General features: G+C 34.5%; 1 protein-coding gene across 3 annotated transcripts in view; it reads right to left on the reverse strand.

The window, feature by feature from the left end:
* The window catches only part of LOC129739163 (putative mediator of RNA polymerase II transcription subunit 26), a 64485-nt gene extending 46752 nt beyond the window's left edge, over positions 1-17733 (reverse strand). For all 3 annotated transcript variants that reach the window (XM_055730598.1, XM_055730587.1, XM_055730579.1), the window contains exons 1-2: positions 17612-17733; positions 16306-16724 (exon numbers count right to left, since the gene is read on the reverse strand). In XM_055730598.1, the coding sequence (XP_055586573.1) occupies positions 16306-16339 (34 nt within the window). In that variant the 5' untranslated portion in view covers positions 16340-16724; positions 17612-17733. The remainder of the gene's footprint in view (positions 1-16305; positions 16725-17611) is intronic.
* Between the last annotated feature and the right edge of the window lie 7229 nt (positions 17734-24962).

Consider the following 24962-nt stretch of genomic DNA (forward strand, 5'->3'; position numbering starts at 1 on the left):
AATTCTAACTTCAGCTTTCTTGGTCACGACGTTGAAATTCAAGATTTCATTCCGATACCTTCATTCATGATGCCTCACTCTTCTACTACTTATATGGAAGTTAAAAACAAATTAGAACTGAGATAGCAAAATTTTAATAGGCTACCTATGAATGCAAGATTTTACCTACTCATATCAGCATGTGATAAACCTTTACGAAATATTGCAAAACTAGGCATATCTACCCAACTACCTTTAAATTAGCATAATCCTACATTATACACTACATAATTTCGCGGAAGTTGTTAAAAAAAATAGGTTTTCTAACTCCTGAAGGCAACAGTCCTTAGGTTTAAAAATATGATTTACGAATGAAGCCGTAACGAATTTAAGTGGTTGAATTACTCAAAGATTTAAGCAGCGCCATAATGAAGAGCTCTTCTTGAATGTCGCCATAGCGATTATTCATCATGAGTTGCTTCTTCATGGAGCGCATGGTAATCGTTTCTTCTAGTTAGCTGTAATGGGCGCTAAACCATGCGGTACCCCAATCAAACACCAGCCTCTCATTAACTACAAACGATCGCCGTCTTCAGTTGGCCCCCAGAAGGCCTCAAGCGTTGGTTACTTGTTACAACAAGCTGGCGCCCAAGGGCGGAAATTTGAAAATATTAGCTAAACCGATGCTAATACCAACTCTAACAACAAAACAGCCTCATCACATCTCGTTTGCCAGCAAACGCGCGGCCATCGTTAATTAGTCATTCGATTGCAAATGCAGAATAAAACAAAAGCTTCTCCTGTTTCTCTTGCTCTAAGTCTACCCATAAGTAGCTGGTAGGTTGTTGCGAGCTGCATTGAAAGTGCTGTGCCAAAAAAAAAAGAAAAACAGCTGCATCTCCTCTCCCTAGTCGAGAGCCGAACAGGCTTTGTGATCACACTTCGCAAGACGAAATAACGCATATTAGTGAAAAGTACTATGGTTGGTCTTTCTTTTCGGCAGATTGTGCAACGAAATTAACCCTACAGCATCATCCTCATCATCATCATCTGCTAGTGCTACTGTTCCTAACAATCGTCGAAGGGAAGTTCTTCGACTCACCGCAAGCTTAGCTACATGGGGGGCATATGTGTGAAAAATTGATGCTCAGCCTTTTCGTCCGATCCGCCCTCCTATCTCCCAGGCACGAGTTTAGCGAATTCGCAGGCATCGTTCATCATTATTCGGTCAAACCGAGGAAACCGACACCAGGCTGCCCATCAACTATCTCTGCACGAATGCGAGTTGGGTGAGAGAGCTTTCCGGCTCTCGGTTAGATACGGTGTGGGAAATTTTGAATTTTCTCAACTCGTAGTGACCCGAACCTAAGTACCTCGAGCGTACGCCGTAATCGAACCAACCTCTACTATGACCCGGTCACAGTATAATACCTGAAGATGACCCAAAGGTTGGTTTTCTCGTTTTTTTAACTCCCATCCCAGTATCTCTGGGATTACGGTTGGCTCCAACGATTAACCGTAACCGTGCGCCTATAAAATGAGCGCAAAAAAGTTGGTACTAAACCCTTACGGACCCACCACACGCGTGAGAGCCAGTGTAATGCCCGTCAGCAGGGCTTATGTGTGTAATTTTGTGACTAAGCGCGTTTAATAGGCACATCCAAAAATGTAAGCAGTAAAAAAATCCGTCACTATGTGACACGAAGATCCCTAATAGAGATACAGATCGGAGACCCGGTGGGCTCGAACAACGTCGACGATTAGATAAGTGCGAGCAACAGATTTATGCAATGGAAGTTATAGCTATGTACGTTATACCGTTTGATCGGCTTCGTTAGGGGTTATTTTTGTCAGTTGCCAAGTTAAAAGGGTTTGAGAAAGTCCCAAATGATGGTACCTACTTATATTTCAATGAATACATAGTATTTTCCAATATTTTTTTCTTCTAATTTTATAAGTTCGATGATGATATTAAAAATTTTAACCCTCTACTTATGAATATGAAATTAGGAATCCGTCGAAGGACAGAACTTTCTTGACATATAACTAAGAAATTAATGAATTAAAAAACAAAATTGTTTCTTCAAGCGTTAAAATAATGTAAAAGTTTCGAAAAATAATACAAAGAGGTAAAATAAACTTATTTTCCCATAACTTTTTTCATGCACTCCTTTCTTATGATGTCAACTCAGAACGCCGAATTAAGTGGGGGCGATGGGGTCCCCGAAAAAAAAAATTAATTTGCTTTAATCTCAAGAAATCTAAGAAAGGACATCAAAATGAAGCGTAAATTAGAACAGCTAACGGAGCCCCCGTGAAATAATACCTCGAATAGTTACACTCTTACTCAAGTTAAGGATGCTCCCTAGAGACATTGCGTAATTTTTCGCATTTATTAGCAAATTTAATTCAACACTTGGCGAAAACTGGGCATTTAATTTTTAACTTATTTTGGACAAATTAAAGCAGAATCCAGGGCAAAATGAATTCACATTATGGGTGGAAAAATAGCTTCCTTTTTTTTTTTTTTTTAACGAAACACTTCATCAGCGGTCAAATCGTTTTTCAAACTCTTAAAAATAGAATATAGATAACGAACCCGACTTGAGTTTTCGGTTTTTTTTTCATAATGTAAATAAATCTATCAATATAAAAACTTGTTATTTAGATATTTTGCTAACCGGGCCAGACCAGAGAATGCTTACACTACAATAAACAAAACATCATTTTCTTATATTGAATAGAAGATATGATTTCCCGATCAGAAAAGCATATAAAAATCATTACTAAAACCTATCTCAGCGAGATATTTATTTCTTATTCAGTTATAGTTTTGATATGAGATTTATTGTTTTGATTTTTTAGAAAACAGACCCGGGGCAATTTTTCTCGGGGGGCCCTATGATATTTTCTTAATAGCTATGTTGATAGCGTAGAAGATGGTTTCTGGTCTCTTCAAATAAAAATTGTTAATTGCTCACGTGCAAACATTGCGGAAGAGTTGAGAAATTTCTCAAAAATGAAAGCTCTGATTTGAGGTGTAAAATGCAAAATTTTTTTTTGTTACCCTTATCATCAACTGAAATTCTCTGATTTAGAATAATGGCCGTTTATGCTTCATCGAGAAATATTCACTCAATGACAATTGGGAAGTGTCATTAAGATTTGAAACAATGAATATGAAATTCAAAAAAAAAAATAATAATAAATAAACAAAATAATTAAATTAAAATTCTAAAGAGATGCAGATATGAAAGTTTAAGAATTCAAAACTTAAAATCAGGTTATATTCAGTGACACAATTCAGTGCCTCGCATCTAAATCAGATTAAAAACATATAAATATTCATGTAGGGGAAAGTCGGGTAAGACGGACACAGCGGGTAAAACGGACACTTTCGATATTTCGAAAATTACAATGTTTGGCAAAAATCTAATGATGGGAATATGTTCACCTAAGTGTATCAACACTTTCGAGACCCTTTGTTTATTTATAGCAAGCAAGGCCCCATAATAGTAAACAAAACAAACAAAAACTTTGAGGATCCATTATTTGATGTAATTATCTCTCCTCATTTAATAGTTCATAACTCGCAAAATTTTCAAAAATTTCAACCGTTTTCAAAGGTAGAGTGTTTATTAGGCTTCTTTTTAACCATCTGGCGGAAAATCAGGGAATTTCCGTCAAAGGGCTTGAACAACAAACGTTATTAAAAAAAAGTTACTAAGTCGGGTAAAACGGACACCTCAAGGTCGGGTAAAACGGACACACAAGTTTCTCCAGGTATTTTAAAATTTTCATCGGTTCGATCCTCCATAAGCCTTCGGAAGGCCTAGGCAAGAGCAATTGTCGGTCGAAAAGCACTCGGCATGTCAAACAGGCCTTAAAAACTGCAAAAATCGGATCTCCGGTTGAGAAAGCGCCTATAAAATACGGAATTCCGAAACCACAATGTTTCGCTGCTGGACTTGGACCAGTTGGATCTATTTTGGTTTTAAAACGTTTTCAAATACTTAACTCACAAAAATATCTACTTTAACAGCAATTTTGCGACATAATGTACCTTTTCTGAGCAGTGTCCGTTTTACCCGACCATTTTTGAAAAGTGTAATTTGCAAGCATGTTTTAGATTACTATAAAAACACTGCACGAAAACTACGATGAAAAAAGCAATATCTGATTTTCTCTAGCGGTTCTACCTTAAGGTGTCCGTTTTACCCGACTTTCCCCTACGTCTCGGTGGTCGAGTGGTTAGCGTGGTAAGACGGTAATCGCTGATCCACTGATGGCAAGGGTTCGATTCCCATCTCGGTACTGGGTATTAAATGTGATTCTTAAGTTGTCCACGTCATTTATTCAGTCTGTAAAGTCTCAATCGGCTAAGACGGTGTATGTCTTTTTAAGAGAATCACTTAATAATATTAGCAACTCAACTTTGAGATCGTTTTTATGAAAAAAATATTTGAGAACTAGCTGATTTTACCCGGCCTTGCTCGGGTTCACAAAAAATATTAATCAAAATGAGGCGTTTGATTTTTCGAAATATTGGAAGCTTTATATTCATCATTTTAAGAAATTGGGCCCATGTTTGGCCACGTAAGTTTTGTAAGTCTTTTAAAAGGTTTTAGTGAGATTATTCACTGTGTTTATCGATTTCATTTTTTTTTAAGAAGATTATAGTTTTAAGGATTATGAATTGAATTTCAAAATAATTTCCTTCTTCTCTATCACAAAAAACTTTAATCTCTTTTGGAGACTATCCCACTTTTCAAGATGGATGATCTCCCTGTACAATGGTATATTTAAGTTTTATTTAATTAAAAATTTCTAAAAGCACTTCCGAACCAGTTTACGCTCGGACGTTGGTACGAACGAACGCAATTTATCTTCGCTCCGAACCTAGTCAGTTGTCAATCCACAGTTTGTGGTTTTTTTTCTTCTTCACGGAATTTACTGCGTTATTCCATCATGGACAAGACCCGAAAACATACGTACAAAATTGCTTTCGGTCCAACCGCTAAGGCTCCAGCTTATCTTGATGTATTACGGTTTGTCGGTAACAAGTTAAAGATATCAGCAGCACAAGTGCACTCGATATATAAGGACGAGAATGAAAGATGTTTCTATCTGAAATTTCTGGACGAAACGGCCTTCAACATGTTTTCCAGCAGCCTTCAGGAACAATACGATTTTGGATATGAAGATGGAACGATTACCTCGGTGAAATTAGAAATTGCGAGCAGTCTATTTCGTTACGTACGAATTTTTAACTTGCCCCCAGAAATAGAGGAAAAGGAAATCGCTTCGGCTTTGGGCCATTTCGGAACGGTAAGGCAACATGTGCGCGAAAAGTTTCCGGCAGAATACGGATTTCAAGTCTACAGTGGCATCAGAGGGGTCCATATGGAAATAACCAAGGAGATACCCGCTAACTTATTCATTGGACACTTTAAGGCGCGACTGTACTACGAGGGCCTTAAGAACAGGTGCTTTTTCTGCAAAGGTGAGGGCCATTTGAAAGCAGATTGTCCTAAGCTCATCAAGTTGAAAACAGTTCAAAATGGGGCATACAGCCAGGTAGTTGCCAATGGTATTCTTGGAGCATCCTCGAGTTCAACCATACTGAAGCCGAACATGACATCACTTCCACTCCCGAATATTAAAAGAACCGAAAAAGAAATCACCAACTCAACTGCCGAACCTGACAAGCACGAGGTGTCGAAACCGTTGGAAAAAAACGATCGTAGCTCGCACGTGACCAGTCCCAATCCCGATAGTGCATCGTTGGATGGTGTTGCTGTCGACGATGATGATATGGAAGTTGAACAACAGACGCTGAAACGCTCATCGGATACGACCTCCAGCACCGACTCGGATAGTTCGCCGAAAGACAAACGTAAAGGCAAAAAGGAGATGAAGACAGCGCCGAGTCCGATCGATGGTATCAGCACGCGTAGCACGACCGCTGGTAAGAAGTGAGATGACGACCACCAAGCCTGTAGGACCAAGTTGCTTTTCAAACGTAAGTTTAGAAGATTTTCAAATGATGGTTTTCGTACTCGGTTTTTCGTTTTTATTGCCTTAACATTTTTCCCAATTTTTGTTTAAGCTCCTCCACAAATTCAGAAATGCATTTTACTCAATCGATCGCGACTATTAACCTCAATGCTATCAGCTCAATGGCAAAAAAACTACTATTGAGAGATTTTGTTAGAGATTTTGATGTTGATGTTGTGTGTTTACAAGAAGTTTCCTTTGAGAATTTTAATTTTTTGAATTCCCATGAAGCATTAGTAAATATCAGTGAAGACGGTAAAGGAACTGCAATTCTAATACGGAAAAACATTCAATTTTCAAATGTTATTCTCAACACAAATGGAAGAATTATTTCTACTTGCATTGGAAGCACTAACCTGATAAATGTTCACGCCCATTCTGGGAGCGGGTTTAAAAAAGAAAGAGATCACCTTTTTACACAGGAAATTTTAGTGCACTTGTCAAATAATAAAGAAAATGTAATTCTGGGGGATTTCAATTGTATTTTGTTACCGGAAGACACAAATGGTTTAGTTAAAAACGTATCCAGTGGATTAAAAAAACTTGTTTCGTCATTAAAATTGATAGATGTTGAAAAGAAAATTAAACAGAATAATACTATATTCACGTTCGTCAGGGGAGATTCGAGTTCTAGACTGGATAGAATATACGCATCATCAGAGTTTATTTCATTTATCAAAGAAATCCGCACAGTTCCTTTGAATTTTTCTGACTATCACGGTGTCATAATGAAATGTAATGTCGAGAATTCTAATAGTTTTGCTTTCATAGGTAAAGGATATTGGAAACTAAATTTAAATGTGTTTAAAAATGAAGATATATTCGATAAATTTAAAGAAATGTATTTAGAATTGAAATCCAGAAGATCTTATGAAGATATCAATTACTGGTGGAATACCCATGCAAAAACAAGCATTAAAAAATTTTTCAAAAAAGAAAACTTCCTGAGAAACCAACAATTTTATCGAGAAAAAAATTTCTATGATAATTGTCTTTTTGAATTATTTAAAAAACAAACTTTAGGTTTAAACGTTCAGTCAGATATGAAAATTGTCAAATCAAAAATTCTAGACTTCCAAGTAAGAAATATGAACGCTCTTAACTACAAATTAAAAGCACATACATTATATGATGAAGAAAAATTAAGTATTTTTCAAATTGCTAATAGACTAAACAGAACCGCAAATTCAAATACTTTGAAACTTAGGATTGAAAATCAGATAACTAATGATACGAATAAGTTAAGATCAACAATTTATGAATATTTCAGCAACATTTTCAAAAAACTCCCAGACATTCGAAATGACTATGAAAATATTTTAAATACACTAAATAATAGAATGAACGATATTGATCAGCAAATGTTAACTAGACCCATAACTTGTGATGAGTTAAAAACAGTAATTGAAACAGCATCTAAAAAAAGTAGTCCTGGCCCTGATGGTTTATGTTACAATTTCTATAGCGTTTTCTTTGAGTTATTAAAAAATGACTTAGTAGCTCTATTCAATCTATATTTGCAAGGTAACACAAATCCAGATAAATCATTTTATGAAGGTATCATTACACTCGTCCCTAAAAAAGGAGATATTTATGATCTTGCAAATCGTAGACCTATTAGTATGCTCAACGCAGATAGCAAACTTTTCACTAAAATTCTTTGGAATAGAGTTAGACCTTTAATGATAAAACTAATAGGCAAAGGGCAATCTGCAGCTGTTGATAACAGATCGTGTGTTGATAACTTGAAAGATTTAAGAAATATCTTGATTCAATCAAACTCGTCTAAGCGATTTAAAGCCGTATTGTTAAGCCTTGACTTAGAGAAAGCATTTGATCGTGTAGATCATGACTTTCTTTGGGCAGTTTTAGACAAATTCAATTTTCCGGTTTCTTTTATTAATTGTTTGAAACGTCTATATAAAAATGCTTATTCTAAAGTTCTTTTCAACGGGTTTTTTACTCCTTTAATATCAATTCAGAGCTCAGTGCGGCAAGGATGCCCACTGAGTATGGCTTTGTTTTCATTATATATTGAACCATTAATTCGGAAACTGAGTGAGAATATACCTGGATGTCTCATAGGAAATAAATTTATTAATGTTATATCCTATGCAGACGATATAAATATTTTAATAAAGAACAATAATGAGTTCGATACGGCTCTAGAGATAGTCAGCTATTTTAGTATTTACTCTAAAATAAAACTGAACTTATCAAAATCATATTTTTTAAGATTTAACTCATGTATGACTGGGCCCCACATAATTCAAGAAAAAGAATCAATAAAAATCTTAAGCGTGGAAATATTTCAAAATATCAAACTTTTATTGGAGAGAAACTATCATTCTTACGTTAATAAATTGAAGTATATAACATCTCTACATTGTTCACGTAACATAACTCTTTTTGAAAAAGTTAATCTATTAAATGTATTTATATTGTCAAAATTATGGTACATATGTCAGGTTTTTCCCCCAGAGAATAAATATCTGGCTCAGATCAAAATGATGTGCGGACGTTTTTTATGGTCGTCAACAATTTTCAAAGTGCCAAGAAACGAGTTGTATTTGCCTGTGTACAAAGGTGGTTTAGCTTTAATCGATGTTGAATCTAAATCCAAGGCATTGTTTGTGAAAAATATTTTATATCAAAAAGAAAATAATACATTTACAGTAGATGAATTTATGCTTAATCAAAAATACAACATGAAATTATCCAAAAACATGAAAAGTTGGATTTGCGTAGCTAATAATTTGAAAAACGATGATCACTTGAAAAGCTCCAAGAAATTATACGATTATTTTATTGACAATTTGAAGATTGAATGCAAAGTCCAAAAAGATCTACCGTCGATGTGCTGGGAAAACATGTTAGCTAATTTGGATAGTAATTTTCTCAGCTTTAAAAATAAAGATATACTGTTCAGGGTGTATAAAGATATTATACCAAACAAAGTAAAGCTTTTACGTAATAATATAAACGGTAATGATTCTTCAAACTGCGAGAACTGCGGAACTTTACAAACAACAAGTCATATAATAAAATCCTGTACAAATTCTATCTTAATTTGGAAGTGGTTAAAAATTACGTTAAATCAAAATCTCAAGATAAATGTATTTGAGCCAGATGAGTTGTTATCATTGAATATTTCAGTTAAAAATTATAGATATAAAGCAGGACTTCGGTTATTAGCTGAAGTTATAACGTTCAATATAGAAACTAAAGGAACTGGAGATTTGGAAAAGCTTAAACAAAATATAAGAAACGCGCGATTTAATTCCAAGCACCTGTTTGAAAAGCATTTCAGAAATCATTTGAATTTTTTCTAAGCTGTTTGTAATTAAACTATGACTAACCATAAGCAAAAACAACAAAAGTGAACATATTATTGTAATTTGAAAAATAAAGGTAATTTGAAAAAAAAAAAAAAACCTTGTTGAACCATGTTTAAGACTCATTTGGCATGTTTTCACTTGTATGTTTGCCTTTTTCACTTTTTTAATTTAACACTGTTTTTCTTAAATGTTGAATGTTGCACTAAAAGTTTCTTGGAGTTATCGAAAAGAAGTCATCTCTGGACCGAAATAACCATTTAAATGTTATGTAAATGGTCTTATTTGAGTTCCATTAATTATTTTGAAGAGTGATCAATGTTAAAATTCTTTGAAATCATTTGTTTGAACTCGCAGAACCAAACGGTTTTTTTTTCAAAATTGGATGGTAGAATTGAACACATTGATGACCAAAAATAAATCAAAAAGTTTAAATAAATTGGCCAATGAAATAGGATAGTATAAAACTAAAAACCTCAGATTGTATTATCTAATAAATTTTCTAATCCCCCATTTAGATTCCCCAGCGGCTATCAAACCGTTGAAATTGCAGCCTTCAACATATATATAACTCTGAATCTAATGATTTTTTCCTTCTCTATAAGGAATCCTAAAAATTTGAAAATGTTTGGTTAAAATCTTGGCTGAAGAAGCCAATTCATTGTTGACTGCTCACTTCACTGTATATCCTTGTAAACTCTCAAAGCCACCCCAAAGGTAGGCAGCACATTGAAAATCACTACAATTTTAGTCAATATATTCTTTACAGGATAGTTGTATTTTTCAATACAAAATGTAGGCTCATTATTGCATCCAAATATCTCGTACCGGTACCACGTGTTTTGAACAGTAGAAGGAAAAAACACCCGCCAAAATTTTACCTTTCAAATCTTTGATGCTCAGCAAGCAATGATTTGCTTTCTAGTCCACGTGAACTCTGGATGGTCGTTTCTAATGCCCAGCCCATGGTGATGGTGAAAACAACCCCGCCAAAGGGAAAAAATTGGTTCTGAAAAATGGGTGCCATGACTTTTGGTTTGTGGGAAAAAAAGGAAAGTTCTATGGGAGGGTCCCTTTTCTCAGGTGGGAGGGGTGCGAAACTATTACTAAAACCTTCCCATGGTCCAAACACATAACTGTACCAAATTTCAGGCTGATCGGTTAAGCGGTGTGGATTTGTATAAGGTGCATACAAACATATATAGTCCAACTCATCTTTATATATTAGATGATAATTTTGAAAATGATATGCGGAATTCAGGATATTTACTTCAGTAGATGATAAAATTTAGGTTAAATCAGTTGAAAATGTTTCAATATGAATCTCAAGTCTAATACAGAAATAAGAATTTATAAACCAATGGATATTTTCATAATAATGGTTGAGAAATGAAAAGTTATATATAAAAATACCCGTATCAACCCGAATACTGCCCGGGTAAAATTCTGAAATTTTGTATTTGAATTTCATTACAGATTTATTTTTAAATTCTTTATTTGAATTTATGACTTTGATTTGAGACACTGAATTGTGGCTCTGAATAAATTTTGAATTTTATTTTTGAACTTTTGTATCTGTATCTCTATGGAATTTGAATATAATTCTTTTTTTAAGCTTTTAGTTTGTGATCTTAAATTACTAGAAGTTCCCAATTGTCATGACAAGAATATTTGTTTAGTTTTTGATAATGTTTAAACTATGCGATAAATTATGAAATGAAAAAAAAAATCGAATATTTCTCCTTGATTTTTCTGTTTAAATAAGCAAATTTCAGTAACAGATAAATTGCGCATTTTGCATGCAATCTCCCGAAATGATTGCACAATTAGGCTGGAACAAATATCAATTTCTTCTTTTGTCACCCCCCCCCCCCATTCGAAATTTCCAAAATCCCGAAGGGGGGGATAAATAAAGTTTGAAGTATTTTAATTAAATTTCAAATAAAAATTCTGAAAGATTACAAGACCAAGAACCAAATTTTGGAAGATGGAAGTTAATTCACATTATGTATTCTTGATTTTAATGAATTTTTCGATAAAAAAATACTTGATTCATAGGTTTAATGCAATTTGGTTGCATACAAGCTTTCGTGCAATTTATTCCAATTTATTTGTTTTTCGCATTATTTTTTATTGTCCCCCCCCCACCTCGCGATGTTCGAACTCCGATTGACAAAAGAAGGATTTGAAATTTGTTCCAGCATTATTGTTTGAAGATATCAGAAACTACTTTCTACGCAGATATAATGGTATTGAAGGAAATACAACTGAACAAATGTTTCATTTTATGTTCAAATTTTATTTATTTTCTGGGATGGCATTTGCCAAAAAAATCGATTTGTAGGAGCCCCTCGATAAAAATTGCCCCGCCCCCCGATGGCTTAATCTGGTCCTGCTTTGTTACTAAATTTATCGGCCGTATCGGTGGACTGGCTCGTGCGAAGGACTCGTCCATGGAGGGTTTTTCGAAGTTCACATTTAGCGAGAAGTGACAATGCTACCAAAAATGCCAAATTATTAAGTAAATGGATTTCCAACACCATCATAGTTTTTATGATAGGATTCAAAATGTCACAAAAGAATTTAGAAAAAAGGAAGTTTAGAATAAAAATAAACAGAAAAAAAATACAGAATCCAAATTTCAAATCAATGCGGCAAGTCATTGATTTATCATTCAAAAGTGAGGATTACAAGTATGAAATCAAATTTGAAATAAATGCAGAATTATAATCAATATTAAATCTAAAAATTAAAACTCCTGTATTGAATAAAGTATAATTATTAAATTCAGAATCTCTTTTTTTCTTTTCTGTAGGTTTTTAGATCGTTTATCAATGATTAAATCTACTCAATACTTATTCATTTTTAAACTTACAAACTTCATATCACCAAAACAAGAGGTGATAGACAATATCTGACAATAGATTCGAGTTTAGAACGCCAAATTATACCAAATCAATTATTTAAACATAGGATTCAGAGCGCTGAATTTTGAATTATCATTTAAAAGTCTACTAATAATTGTTTTTATTGAAAATCTACTAATAATTGTTTTTATTGAAAACATTTCTTTCTAGAATGTTAAAAATTTATCTTTTTCATCTTCATATTATATTTCAGTTATGTTTTTCAATAAGAACATTTCAAGATTATGAAATTTATAGGCAAATTGAAAATTAGAAGAAATGAATCGATATGAAAAATGAACCAGTAGAATTTGAATATTCATCACATATCATTAATTTGTCCCTCATGGAACAAATTTTCAATTTTCATAGTCTTGAAATGTTCTCATTACAGAACTCGAATATTACCGATACCTAGTGCCGAAAAAAAGAATCAACATTCTTTTTTAATATTCAAATAAATTAACCATATACTATTTTCAAATAAAATTACCGAATTTTGTAGTCGATCTAATTTTTATCTAAATGTTTAATAAAAAAAATTCTTTGTCAACTCAGAATTTGGTGTTCTGAATATATTATCTTCTTGGATTATAGGCTTCCTCTAAATTTTTAACAAGAAAAACTCAATTTATTGCTTTTGTGCTTTCCAGGACCCAACAGTTCAATTGACGGCGGCAAAATATTCAGAGCATAAAATTTTAACTATTAATACGCTTGGAAATTTGCAAACGTTTCACCATGATTATTGAATTAAATTATGAAAATTTCGAAAAAACTATTCGAAGACGCAACTTTAAAGCGTCATTTTAATGCTCAATGTTAACTAAAATAGTATCTGCTTTGTGCATTAAATATTGACTTTAAAATTTGGAATTTAATTTTTTTTATCAGCTCCGAATTCAAGAAATGTTAACTTTAATGAAAAACGAAATTTTTAGGCTTTTATTCTGATAACAAAAAGAATTGGAATTTAAAAACCAATTTTATTTCTGACTTTGGCCACTGGCACTCTTGAAATAAAATTAAATGTTTTCTTTTTTTATCAAATTAAATCATTTGTCATCTTTTAAAAAAATCTTTGAAGTTGAAAATGGATTTTTTTCCTTATCGAAAAAATACATTTCAAATCGTGATTAAATACTATTTGAAATTTAAAATATAACAGAGGAATTTTTAATCAGAACTGCAATTGAAAATGAAAAAAAAATTAAATCAATATGAATAAAAAATAACAATTAGTATGATTTTGCTAAACAATTTTAAGCAGGGTTAATTTCTGACTTTATCAAATGACAATTTATTTTAGTTGGGATTTAATTTCTCTTTAAATCGCATGTTTTATTTTATGTAATCAATTTTTAAACACTGATTTATTGTCCGAAGCTTTAAATTTTTGTTATACTCAAAATTAAAATTCACATTTGTTCTCTGGCGTTTCGAAAATATTAACTTAAAATTTCTAGCGAAATTTGAATTAAGAAAAAATATTATCAGCCAAAATTGAACAAGTACCTGCATAACATTTTTTATGATAGAACTCTGCAACGTTGACCCATAGTCACCCCCCTGAGGGGTATTTACACGGCCAGCTAGCTACTGATTGAGCATTCTTATTATATAGCCAGTTATGTGGGAAAACACATCTTACCTGTCGGTCACTTATTGGATTCGAACCCAAAAATTTTCTTGCCGTTACCGGGAATCGAACCCAGTACGTCTGGCATACCAAAACCAGACTCGCGCCAGCCTATCCGCTAGACCAGCGTTTCAAAAACCATAACAAAATAAACAAAAATAAATAAAATTGCATCTACCTACACTAAGGCTGTTTTTACGCGATATGAAATCCGTCGATAACGTATAGGGCATGGAAAATATTCGCTAAAAAAACGTGTTGATTCACAAGAGCCGAGTAGAAGAACCGTACCTATGGCAACAAACCTTGTAAAAAGAAGAACTAAGCAAAATCAAACCGCGTTAAAAAACCTTAGTGTATGCCTTTACTAGCTTATGCTTAAAATTTTAAAAAAAGTTTACAATCTGATTGGTTTTAAGATAAACGCAACTGAAAACAAGTGAAGTGCATATTAATTTTAGTTACTGACATTCTTTTTGAATTGGTATGAACCAGTATTTGATGATGATTTCGTAAAAAAGTAACATAAAGTCAATTTGAGAAAACCTTCGCGGGCCACACAAACATGTCGCGAGGGTTGCTCATCCCTGCTTGCTATATTGCATATGAAACCTTATCATTTTGGCATTTTCAAATTTTAAGGTAGTACTACTGCAAAATATTTCAAACTTTTAGCAATTATAAAACCCAGGACCCAAAAATTAAGTAGGGGAGATAAGGGCATAATGGCCACGTTAATACGCTGATGTAACATAGAAAACAGCTATAATATGTAAGTTAAATCATTGTTTCGTGTTCAGACACTAAGAAGCCTATTTTCTAACGGGCTAAAACTAGAAAAAGTAGATAAAACCGTTTAAAAATGCATTTTAAACTTTTTTTCAAAAGCTGAAAACCGGTCACTGTAGGAGCATAATGAGATCCTCCACTGGGGCAGTATAACCACCATTAATCGGGGCACGATGACCATTTTCTGCCGTGGAATCAAGCAGCGAATTTAGCACGATGATGTCAACTGAATTATATAGCTACAGTTTGACTTGTTTCATCTGACGATTTGGTCTATTGATTAGGTGTCGGAGGGGTAATCAGAAGACTCGAGTTCGATTCATGGTCGAGGTGATTTTTTTTTTCATTTATCATTCATGATCGATGCATTTTGCACTAACGGTGAATCGTAAATAGATCCATCAAACAAAGCAATAACAAAATAATATATGTATGTCTGATTGTAGAATACAATCAATTCACACACATTCATACTTTATGTTTCTGGTGCTTTGTTTGGCGGATGATGCTACTAGCCGTAAAATGCAACAATCAAAACAACGATCATGAATGGTAGATGAAAAAAAATCACCTGGACCAGGAATCGAACTCGAGTCTTCTGATTACCTTTCTGACACCTAACCAATAGGGAACAAGTCAAGCTGTAGCTTTATAATTCAGTTTACTCCATCAAGCTAAATGCGCTGCTAGTTTCTACGGTAGAAAATGCTCATCGTGGCCCAATCAATGGTGCTCTATACGCCCTGAGTCAACAAGTTAAAATAAAAACACGTTTTAAAGTTGGTTATAGTGCAAAATTAAAAATTTAATGATGGTGCAAATTGAGAAACAATGTTTACATCATGTTGCAGTGTGTACTTTACAGATCAAGATGATTAAACGATCGTAAGTGCTTATTTTCCAGTGCTCAAAAATTATAATATTTTCGTCACTTGAGAACCTAGTTGGATTCTTTCAAATATTTCTGTAAAGATGATAAGGAGAATGCATTTTTGCTGAAAAATTAATACTATAGGAACTACAAAACTGTTCTCATATAAATTTATTTGAGAAAATTCGTACTTTCGTGGAAAATAGGAGTGTTTACTTTGCGCCGGGTGCTAGTTATGTCCTCATTCCCCGACTTTAATGATTTTTCTACTGTCAACAGTTTGCGAAACGGGAGTTTTAAATGTTTCAAAACAGAACATTCAGATTTTTTTTAATAGCGTTTCTTTGTTGGGATTGTTCGGTTTTATTGAATCGTTTTTATTTTTATACAAAGTTTCCGAACGAAAAAAAACTTTTTTAATAAAACTCAATGTATTAAGCAGTTGAAAAAGTGTTATTCTAAGCCATATATCAAGGGAACTATCATTTCCATGCTCAACCTGATTCTTTTTCTAATTTAGATCGTGTAAATTATTAGTAATTTGGCATTTTTTATTGGCTTCGAAAATTCCCGGGATTTTAAAGCGTTTCCCGGGACTCGGAATCTGCTGAGTTAGAACACTCTAATTGACAGGTATCAATGCAAAAGATGAGTTTTCTGTCAACCGTTTTTTTTTTCAAAATCGTTTGCATATTTTGATGATTTTTCAGTCGGCTTTCCAGAACTTACCTGTAAGCAGCACTAGTTTCGTCATCGCAACCATTTTTAAGGGGAAACGCGGTTTGATCCGCTGAGTTCCTATTCGGGAAATGAATCCAGCCAATCTCTCCAATTGCTACAACTGCTGATCTAAACACCACAGTCACTGGTTATGAACCTCCTCTTTAACTCTCTTGGCCCAAGAGAAGGAAGCGCGTCGCTAGGGTTCGAGGTCCTAGAATTTCGTAATTCGTCTTACTGTTTCGTGCTAGTTGGTTTGTTCCAAATTATTAAAAGAAATTCACTCATTCATGGAAACTCATATCTTAATCTAGCGATCCTTCAATCAATCACTTTTTCACTTTATCATACAAAATGATCATCAACACTTTCACACTCGTTTGTTCCGTCGTGGGTCTTCCGTCGGCGTCGTCGTCTCGTTGCTGATCCTAGAGAAAAGAAGGAAAATATTCTGTATCTGTCACAATCACTCGATCCGCGGGTGCCTAGTTTGGGCACAATACCGTTCCAAGTTCCGTCCGAGTTGCTACTGAGTTGGTAAGTTTCTTTCTTCGGCGGACGGAACCAACTCAAGAACTCGACCGGCAATCAGTCAACAACACTCGTTGTGACCCATGAATTTGTCTGATGTGTGAACGAACGTATGTACAATGAACGATCCGAACGACAGGTTGCGCATTAGTAAATGCATTCAGAGATCTAGATCTTGAAAGGCGCCGTCGCTCGCCAGAACTTCGATGGCCGGAACTTGGGCGGTGCAGTTCCTTGATTCTTAGCTACCGTAATCACACTAATTGGCACCTGTTACGAGGTTTTTTTTGGTGGTTTATCATACGGTTCATTTCCACTTTGAGACGGCAAGGGGGCGTGAGCGTGTGTGAAAATTTTGACTAATTTTCCCCTACACTTAACCTTTGTGGGCGTTTTAATCGTTATTTTTTCGTTTCAATTTACTAGATCGTTGGGAGTTCACCGGTGCAACTTATTTTGGGCTGAGACACAATCGTCAAGACATGGCCAATGGCGGCATGTCGCAACGCGTTGGCTTTATGATTCTTGACATTCCGAGACACTGTTTGGAAGCTCACAATGGGTCACTACGCCGGAATGTTCCCACCCAAAACAACCGCGACACCAATTGCACCACGCTGCCTTTTTGGCTCTCCAGTCGGCCACACAAACCAAGAATCCACACCAAGGTCGGCCGATACCGTAACCACCGTTCGGAATATTTTACCCAACCAGAAACAACATTCCGCCAAATTTGAAAAAACACAGCAAAAATTTTTTAGAAACAACTTCCTTTGCACATTACCTTCCAAAATATCCGCGCTTTACTCGAAGCTACGCGGATCGCGGCGCGTGGGGACACTAAAAACTAGCCCGTCTTACGACGCGAATCGACTGCACCTTCCTGCGGTTGGCATCGGAATGAGCCCCCAGATGAAAATGAAAGGAAGAGTTAGCTGGGTCTTCACCAAGTCGGTTGCCATTTGGGGTTCTTCTTTTGCGCGATCGTCTCAACCCTTTTGCTATGCGCAGGGGTCGCGCGGGTGTGCGCAAAGATCGTTCTGTGAATGTGTTGTTTCTCGTCTTCTTGTTCTTCCTCCCGGGTATTCGCGATTATTTGCAGCGCTAGGTCTCACGATGTGGTCTCACTAGCTTAGCGCTATGTCTTTTTTTTCGGGGGTTCTGTGTTGATTGGTTTAATAGCATACGCGAATCACGCTCCCCGACTTGGCTTGGCTGGCGTACGGTTTGGCGAGGCGATGCATCTTCGTTTTTGGGGTCCCAACGATGAGGGGTCGCGTGAATGTTTGGGCCGTGTGGCATTTTTAGGTGAAGATGCTACCCACCAAGATTGACCGCCTTCGCGATCCTCCTCAACCGATTTGGCAAAAGGGGTGATATGCTGAGTAACTTTGATTGATTATGCTCTGATGCCGCCGTCGTCGTCGTCGTCGGTGAAGGTGAACATATTTGTATACGCGTTTTGATTACTATCATTGTTATCTCCCGAAGTTTGACCTATTGTTTATGGGCAAAAAGATACAAACTTTTCTTGGAAGGGTCGATCTTTAAACAAGTTATGAGATAATTGGTATGATGATTGGTTGAGGGTTATTTGTTAGGGGGCTTTGGAAAATTTCAATCTGAGGAATACGTATTGATTAAAGGTTTTTTTCTACTTCTTTTTAGTCGCTTTAAATTTCAAATCATATAAACAAACCATTCTAAACCAATTAAGCGTTTGCTTAAATCAGTGCCTTAAATCGTGGGTAGAGTGACGTTATTTAGATCCCATTTTTTCATCATATCTTTTGGAAAAAACCAACAATTCGCCATTTCTCACAACAGGTAAAATCAAGTTACAAGGAAACCAAATTTTGTAAGGGAATGTATTTGAGTAACATATATTTTTCTATGACTTAGTTAGAGATCCATCCTTCCTTCCAAAGGGTTGACGGGAAAGGAGGAGGAGGGGTCGTGATACATTTGTTCTGCATATTTCAAGAATGAATCAAGCATATGAAAAAAAAATCTAAATGGATAGGTTCTACGATACGAGAATATTTCAGCTGGAGGCTATACTGTCGTTTTACGCATAATTGTCACATTTCAAATTTTTTGAATTTTTTAGGCGAATTGTTATAATTAGATATACATGTAAAAAAAAACGATTTAATGCACTTGACAGTGAATTGTAGCCTTTCTTACAGTCTGTTAATTATATGTGGATACATATTATACAAAATCATAAAAAAATGAAAGTTTTCTTAATTCTATATCATTAAACAATGATTAAAGAATTTCTAACGCAGTCAGTCCAAAATAATTTGAAAACATAAAAATTCAAAATTGTATATAAGATAAAATTATTTGAGAATTATCATAATTTTCATATAAATAACTTTATTTGCAACTTATTGGTGATTTTTAAATTACTGGATCCTAGAATATCCTATATGATCCCGTTTCTATGAATTGTTTTTAAACAAGTATAATCTCAATGTGCTCTCTTTGGAGTTACAGCATATGATAACTTAAAAATTAAGATCAAGAATACAATTAAAAAAAAGCCCAACCATGTAGTCAAATAATTTTACGTTGGTCCAGATTGACCTCTGAAGTGAAGAAAACGAGTACATTGAAAACATATTTGGGTAAAATTGCAATCGCCGGAGTAAAATACAATGCGGTAACATAGGGTCCAATAATTAATTGGTCGAATTAACTATCGATTTTTGAAATTTTGATAATTATGTCAATTTTGAAAATTTTGTCTATAACTTCAATTTCGTCGATTTGGCATATTTGTCAACTTAGTTAAGTTTTCAATTTTGTAGTTTTTACCAAATAAGTGTTTACAATTTCGACAACTTTACATTTTTATTTCAATTTTATAATTTTTGTAAATTACATGATTTTTTGTTAAAATTTGATAGGTTTCAGAGTTTTGGTGGCCTGGCAACTGGATCTCGAATGAGGAACTACATCGCTGGTGTCATCAAAAGGCGCTAGAAATCGAAATTCGGGAACGTAAGTGGAGATGGATTGGGCACACGCTGCGGAAAGATGAAAACGAGATTTGCAGAGAGGCGCTACATTGGAATCCAGAAGGTCATCGAAGAAGAGGCAGACCCAGAAATTCGTGGCGGCGAAGCCTAGCCGCTGAAATCCGAACTGTCGACGAGAATCTTGACTGGGACCAGGTGAAGACGCTGGCTCCGGATCGTCAACAGTGGAGGTCTTTTACCACGGCCCTATGCACCGGAGGATCGGCGCGGGATCATTAAGTAAGTAAGTAAGTTTCAGAGTTTCAGAAAATTCAACAAATTATTTTTTTTTTTCAAAATAAGCAAAACTGACACAAATTTGAAAATTTTTCATAATTGACAAATCAGATAGAAAATAGAATATTAACAAAAATGATAAAATTGACCAAAGCTAAAAAGGGGATAAAATTGACAAGAATGAAAACAGGACAAATTTGGTAAAAAATAAAAATTGTTTAAAATTACTAAATTTAACAAAATTTGAAAAAATGACAAAATTGACAAATTTCAACACATTGATGGAATTAACTTATTTGACAAAACCAAAAAATCAACAAAATTGCCAAAATGGATAAGACTGACAACTTAAACATAATTTACATAAATCACAAAAGTGAATTTTGTCGCTATTGTCAATTTTATCATTTTGGCCTATTTTGTCATTTTGGCATTTTGGTCATTTTTGTCATTTTTTTCATTTTGTCATTTTTGTCACAGGTGTCTTTTTTCATTTTTCTCATATGTGTTATTTTTGCAAATTTTGTTATTTTTGTCATTTTTGTCATTTTTGTCATTCTTGTCATTATTGTAATTTATGTCATTGTTGACATTTTTGACATTTTTGTCATTTTTGAGATTTTTGTCATTTTTGTCATTTTGTCATTTTTGTCATTTTTGTCATTTTTGTCATTTTTGTCATTTTTGTCATTTTTGTCATTTTTGTCATTTTTATCATTTTTTTCATTTTTGTCATTTTTGTCATTTTTGTCATTTTTGTCATTTTTGTCATTTTTGTCATTTTTGTCATTTTTGTCATTTTTGTCATTTTTGTCATTTTTTTCATTTTTGTCATTTTTGTCGCTATTGTCATTTTTGTAATTTTTGTAATTTTTGTCATTTTTGTCATTTTTGCCATTTTTGTCATTTTTGTCATTTTTGTCATTTTTGTCATTTTTGTCATTTTTGTCATTTTTGTCATTTTTGTCATTTTTGTCATTTTTGTCATTTTTGTCATTTTTGTCATTTTTGTCATTTTTGTCATTTTTGTCATTTTTGTCATTTTTGTCATTTTTGTCATTTTTGTCATTTTTGTCATTTTTGTCATTTTTGTCATTTTTGTCATTTTTGTCATTTTTGTCATTTTGGTCATTTTTGTCATTTTTGTCATTTTTGTCATTTTCGTCATTTTTGTCATTTTTGTCATTTTTGTCATTTTTGTCATTTTTGTCATTTTTGTCATTTTTGTCATTTTTGTCATTTTTGTCATTTTTGTCATTTTTGTCATTTTTGTCATTTTTGTCAGGTTTGTCATTTTTGTCATTTTTGTCATTTTTGTAATTTTTGTCATTTTTGTCATTTTTGTCATTTTTGTCATTTTTGTCATTTTTGTCATTTCTGTCATTTTTGTCATTTTTGTCATTTTTGTCATTTTTGTCATTTTTGTCATTTTTGTCATTTTTGTCATTTTTGTCATTTTTGTCATTTTTGTCATTTTTGTCATTTTGGTCATTTTGGTCATTTTTGTCATTTTTGTCATTTTTGTCATTTTTGTCATTTTTGTCATTTTTGTCATTTTGTCATTTTTGTCATTTTTGTCATTTTTGTCATTTTCGTCATTTTTGTCATTTTTGTCATTTTTGTCATTTTTGTCATTTTTGTCATTTTTGTCATTTTTGTCATTTTTGTCATTTTTGTCATTTTTGTCATTTTTGTCATTTTTGTCATTTTTGTCATTTTTGTCATTTTTGTCAGGTTTGTCATTTTTGTCATTTTTGTCATTTTTGTCATTTTTGTAATTTTTGTCATTTTTGTCATTTTTGTCATTTTTGTCATTTCTGTCATTTTTGTCATTTTTGTCATTTTTGTCATTTTTGTCATTTCTGTCATTTTTGTCATTTTTGTCATTTTTGTCATTTTTGTCATTTTTGTCATTTTTGTCATTTTTGTCATTTTTGTCATTTTTGTCATTTTTGTCATTTTTGTCATTTTTGTCATTTTTGCCATTTTTGTCATTTTTGTCATTTTTGTCATTTTTGTCATTTTTGTCATTTTTGTCATTTTTGTCATTTTTGTCATTTTTGTCATTTTTGTCATTTTTGTCATTTTTGTCATTTTTGTCATTTTTGTCATTTTTGTCATTTTTGTCATTTTTGTCATTTTTGTCATTTTTGTCATTTTTGTCATTTTTGTCATTTTTGTCATTTTTGTCATTTTTGTCATTTTTGTCATTTTTGTCATTTTTGTCATTTTTGTCATTTTTGTCATTTTTGTCATTTTTGTCATTTTTTCATTTTTGTCATTTTTGTCATTTTTGTCATTTTTGTAATTTTTGTTATTTTTGTCTGAAATCCATGCCACTCTTATTGACAGTATTTAGATGCTTTAAGTTAATTTCAGTAGAATCAAACTCACAGCTCTTTTCAGATTGCTGTGCGTTCAAAATTTAATTAACTGACATTCACAAAGAACAACACAGGTAACAAAACGATTCTGAAAAAATTCTCCACCAGTAGCGGAAATTTCCTACATGACGTCTCGTTTTAGACAAACAACTGGCGTCCGGTATCTCCCTCCAATTAACAAGATTTACCCTCTGCGATGGTAAGAAGAACCGCCTCTTGAATGGTGGTTTTCCAATGAGCCATAAGGGTAGCCCACAAACATAGCTAACTGTGAACATTCAGGTTTAATTTTTGGCGAATCGTTCCCAGAACAGCTTTTTCTGATTGGACCAAACTTCTTACGATAAGAAATTGCTATTTTAAATGTTCGTCAAAGTTCTTTTAATTGAATCTTTCCACGTTAAGGTACCAATAAGAATACAACTATACATGAAACAAACTCCATAAAACAAAGAACCCTTTGACAATCAATGCATTTGACAGCCATGCTGCGCAGTAATAAAGAGAAGGTTAGTACACATATCGACGGGAAACACGCCATTCGGCTGTCTGGTAGAGAAACAAAAAAATTTTACGCGGAAGAAGCTTATGGTGTGTAGAGCTAATGTGCCAAACAATTTAACCGCAGCTATGTTTCGTTGCTAATAAGTATTTCCACGACATTAATCAGCCTACCCGAAAGACAAAATGCCGTCTTAGTGAGGAGGTTAAACCGAACAGAATATTGTTGCTGGCAATTTTTCGTGCCGCTTCCAGAACCTACTATCTATGGGCTTGTTCGGCGAATAAAGAAGAAAAAAACCAATCGAGGGTGGGAGTGTGGGAAAATCTTTGACTTTGATACCTTCAACCTCCATCATCATGGCGACCACGACGACGACGTTTGATGGGTTCGAGAATTCGCTTTTAATGCCTTTTCTGTGTTGTTGGAAACACACGAAAAATATGAAACCTCAACCAAACGTCAACGCCGTCAGCTCACGCCTCTCTGTGTTGAATGATCAACATGACAGACTGCATGGTAATGATGGCAGATTGCAGCGACGATCCTAGTTAGTGGCTGCTGCCATTTCTTCTTAGCGATCGTATGTACGATATCGGGGAGTATCGTTACCTAAAGTCGTCTCCTGAGGGTTTCCAATATGACTAATGATCCTGTTGAATGACTACTTACAGCTGTTAGATGTTAGTATTACATGAGGAGAAAATCGCTGCCCCCAGGATCGGCATGATTGGCAGCTATGCATTTGTACACAGATATTGAAAAAAAAATCCTACAATGCGGAAATGCCATATCTGACGATTTTGCGATACGGCAAGCTGTGATTTTTCACCATTTTTTGTTATTGAATAACCTACTAGAAAAACTGTCTAATCTCATGATCCTTCAATTTTATAGCGGTTATCTGACACAACTGTTGAATGCTTTCTATATCTTCTGAAAATAGCATAACGGGTGTTAAATAAAAAATGAGAATTTTTTCAATCACATATAAAAAAAAATTGTTACTTTTTTTTATTAATAACATAATGTATTTTCTTCAAAAAAATGTCAGTGAATGTTTGAGTAAGGGCCGTGGTCTGATGTTCGACACAACTTTGTCGCGATGCTCTCACAAGAACGTTGTACGGCACTTACGTCAATTTTCCGGATACAATTCCGGATTCTTGTAGTCAGTTGCTTCGTGTCCTTGGCCCTTCAATTGTTTTTATACACTAGGGCACTGAGTGAGCCAAAGAAATCCTCTATTGGGCGGCACTGGGGCAAGTTTGTTGGGTTACGATCTTTCGGCACGAACGGTATCTTTTTCTCCTCAAGGTACGCCAGCGTCTTCTTGGCGTAATGGGAAGACGCCTTGTCCGGCCAGAAGACGTACTTCCCATCCGCGTGATGCTCGTTCAGGAACGGCAGCAGGATTTTATCGGGGCACTCTTCTTGATAGATTTGTTGGTTGATTGCCAGACCGCTCGGCTTAAACCAAGGCTTTGAAATGCCCCGGTCGGAAATGGCGAAGTACAACATAACCTTTTTTTCAAACTTATGCTTGAACTTGTATTTCACTTCAGGCGGTGTGGATGACTTGTCGCTGGAGTAGTAATTATCATTTCCTGGAATATGCGTTTTGGACAGCGGAAAATAGCTTTCGTCATCCAGAACGAATGACGTCCCGCGGTATTTTTTGTCATCCACCAACACTGTGATTTAACCGTCTAAATCTGCTCCTCCGTGTACTCCGGCGACCTCGTCTTCTTCCTGCAGACGATTCCTTCCATCTTGAGGGTACGATGGATCAATAAGTGGGAGCAGCCATATTTCCGACTGGCGTCACGCAGGCTGGTTGCGTCCTTGTTGTCAAACAGTTCTTGAACGATGTCTTCCTCTGCTTCGTCATTGTCGTCACCGGACGACCACTTCCGACCTTCCGCTCTACGTACAGGGAACCCAGGATACGATATACCGTACTGACAGGTACAATGTGCCACCGTG

Source organism: Uranotaenia lowii, chromosome 1 (genome assembly GCF_029784155.1).
Source record: "Uranotaenia lowii strain MFRU-FL chromosome 1, ASM2978415v1, whole genome shotgun sequence".
NCBI classification, from domain to species: domain Eukaryota; kingdom Metazoa; phylum Arthropoda; class Insecta; order Diptera; family Culicidae; genus Uranotaenia; species Uranotaenia lowii.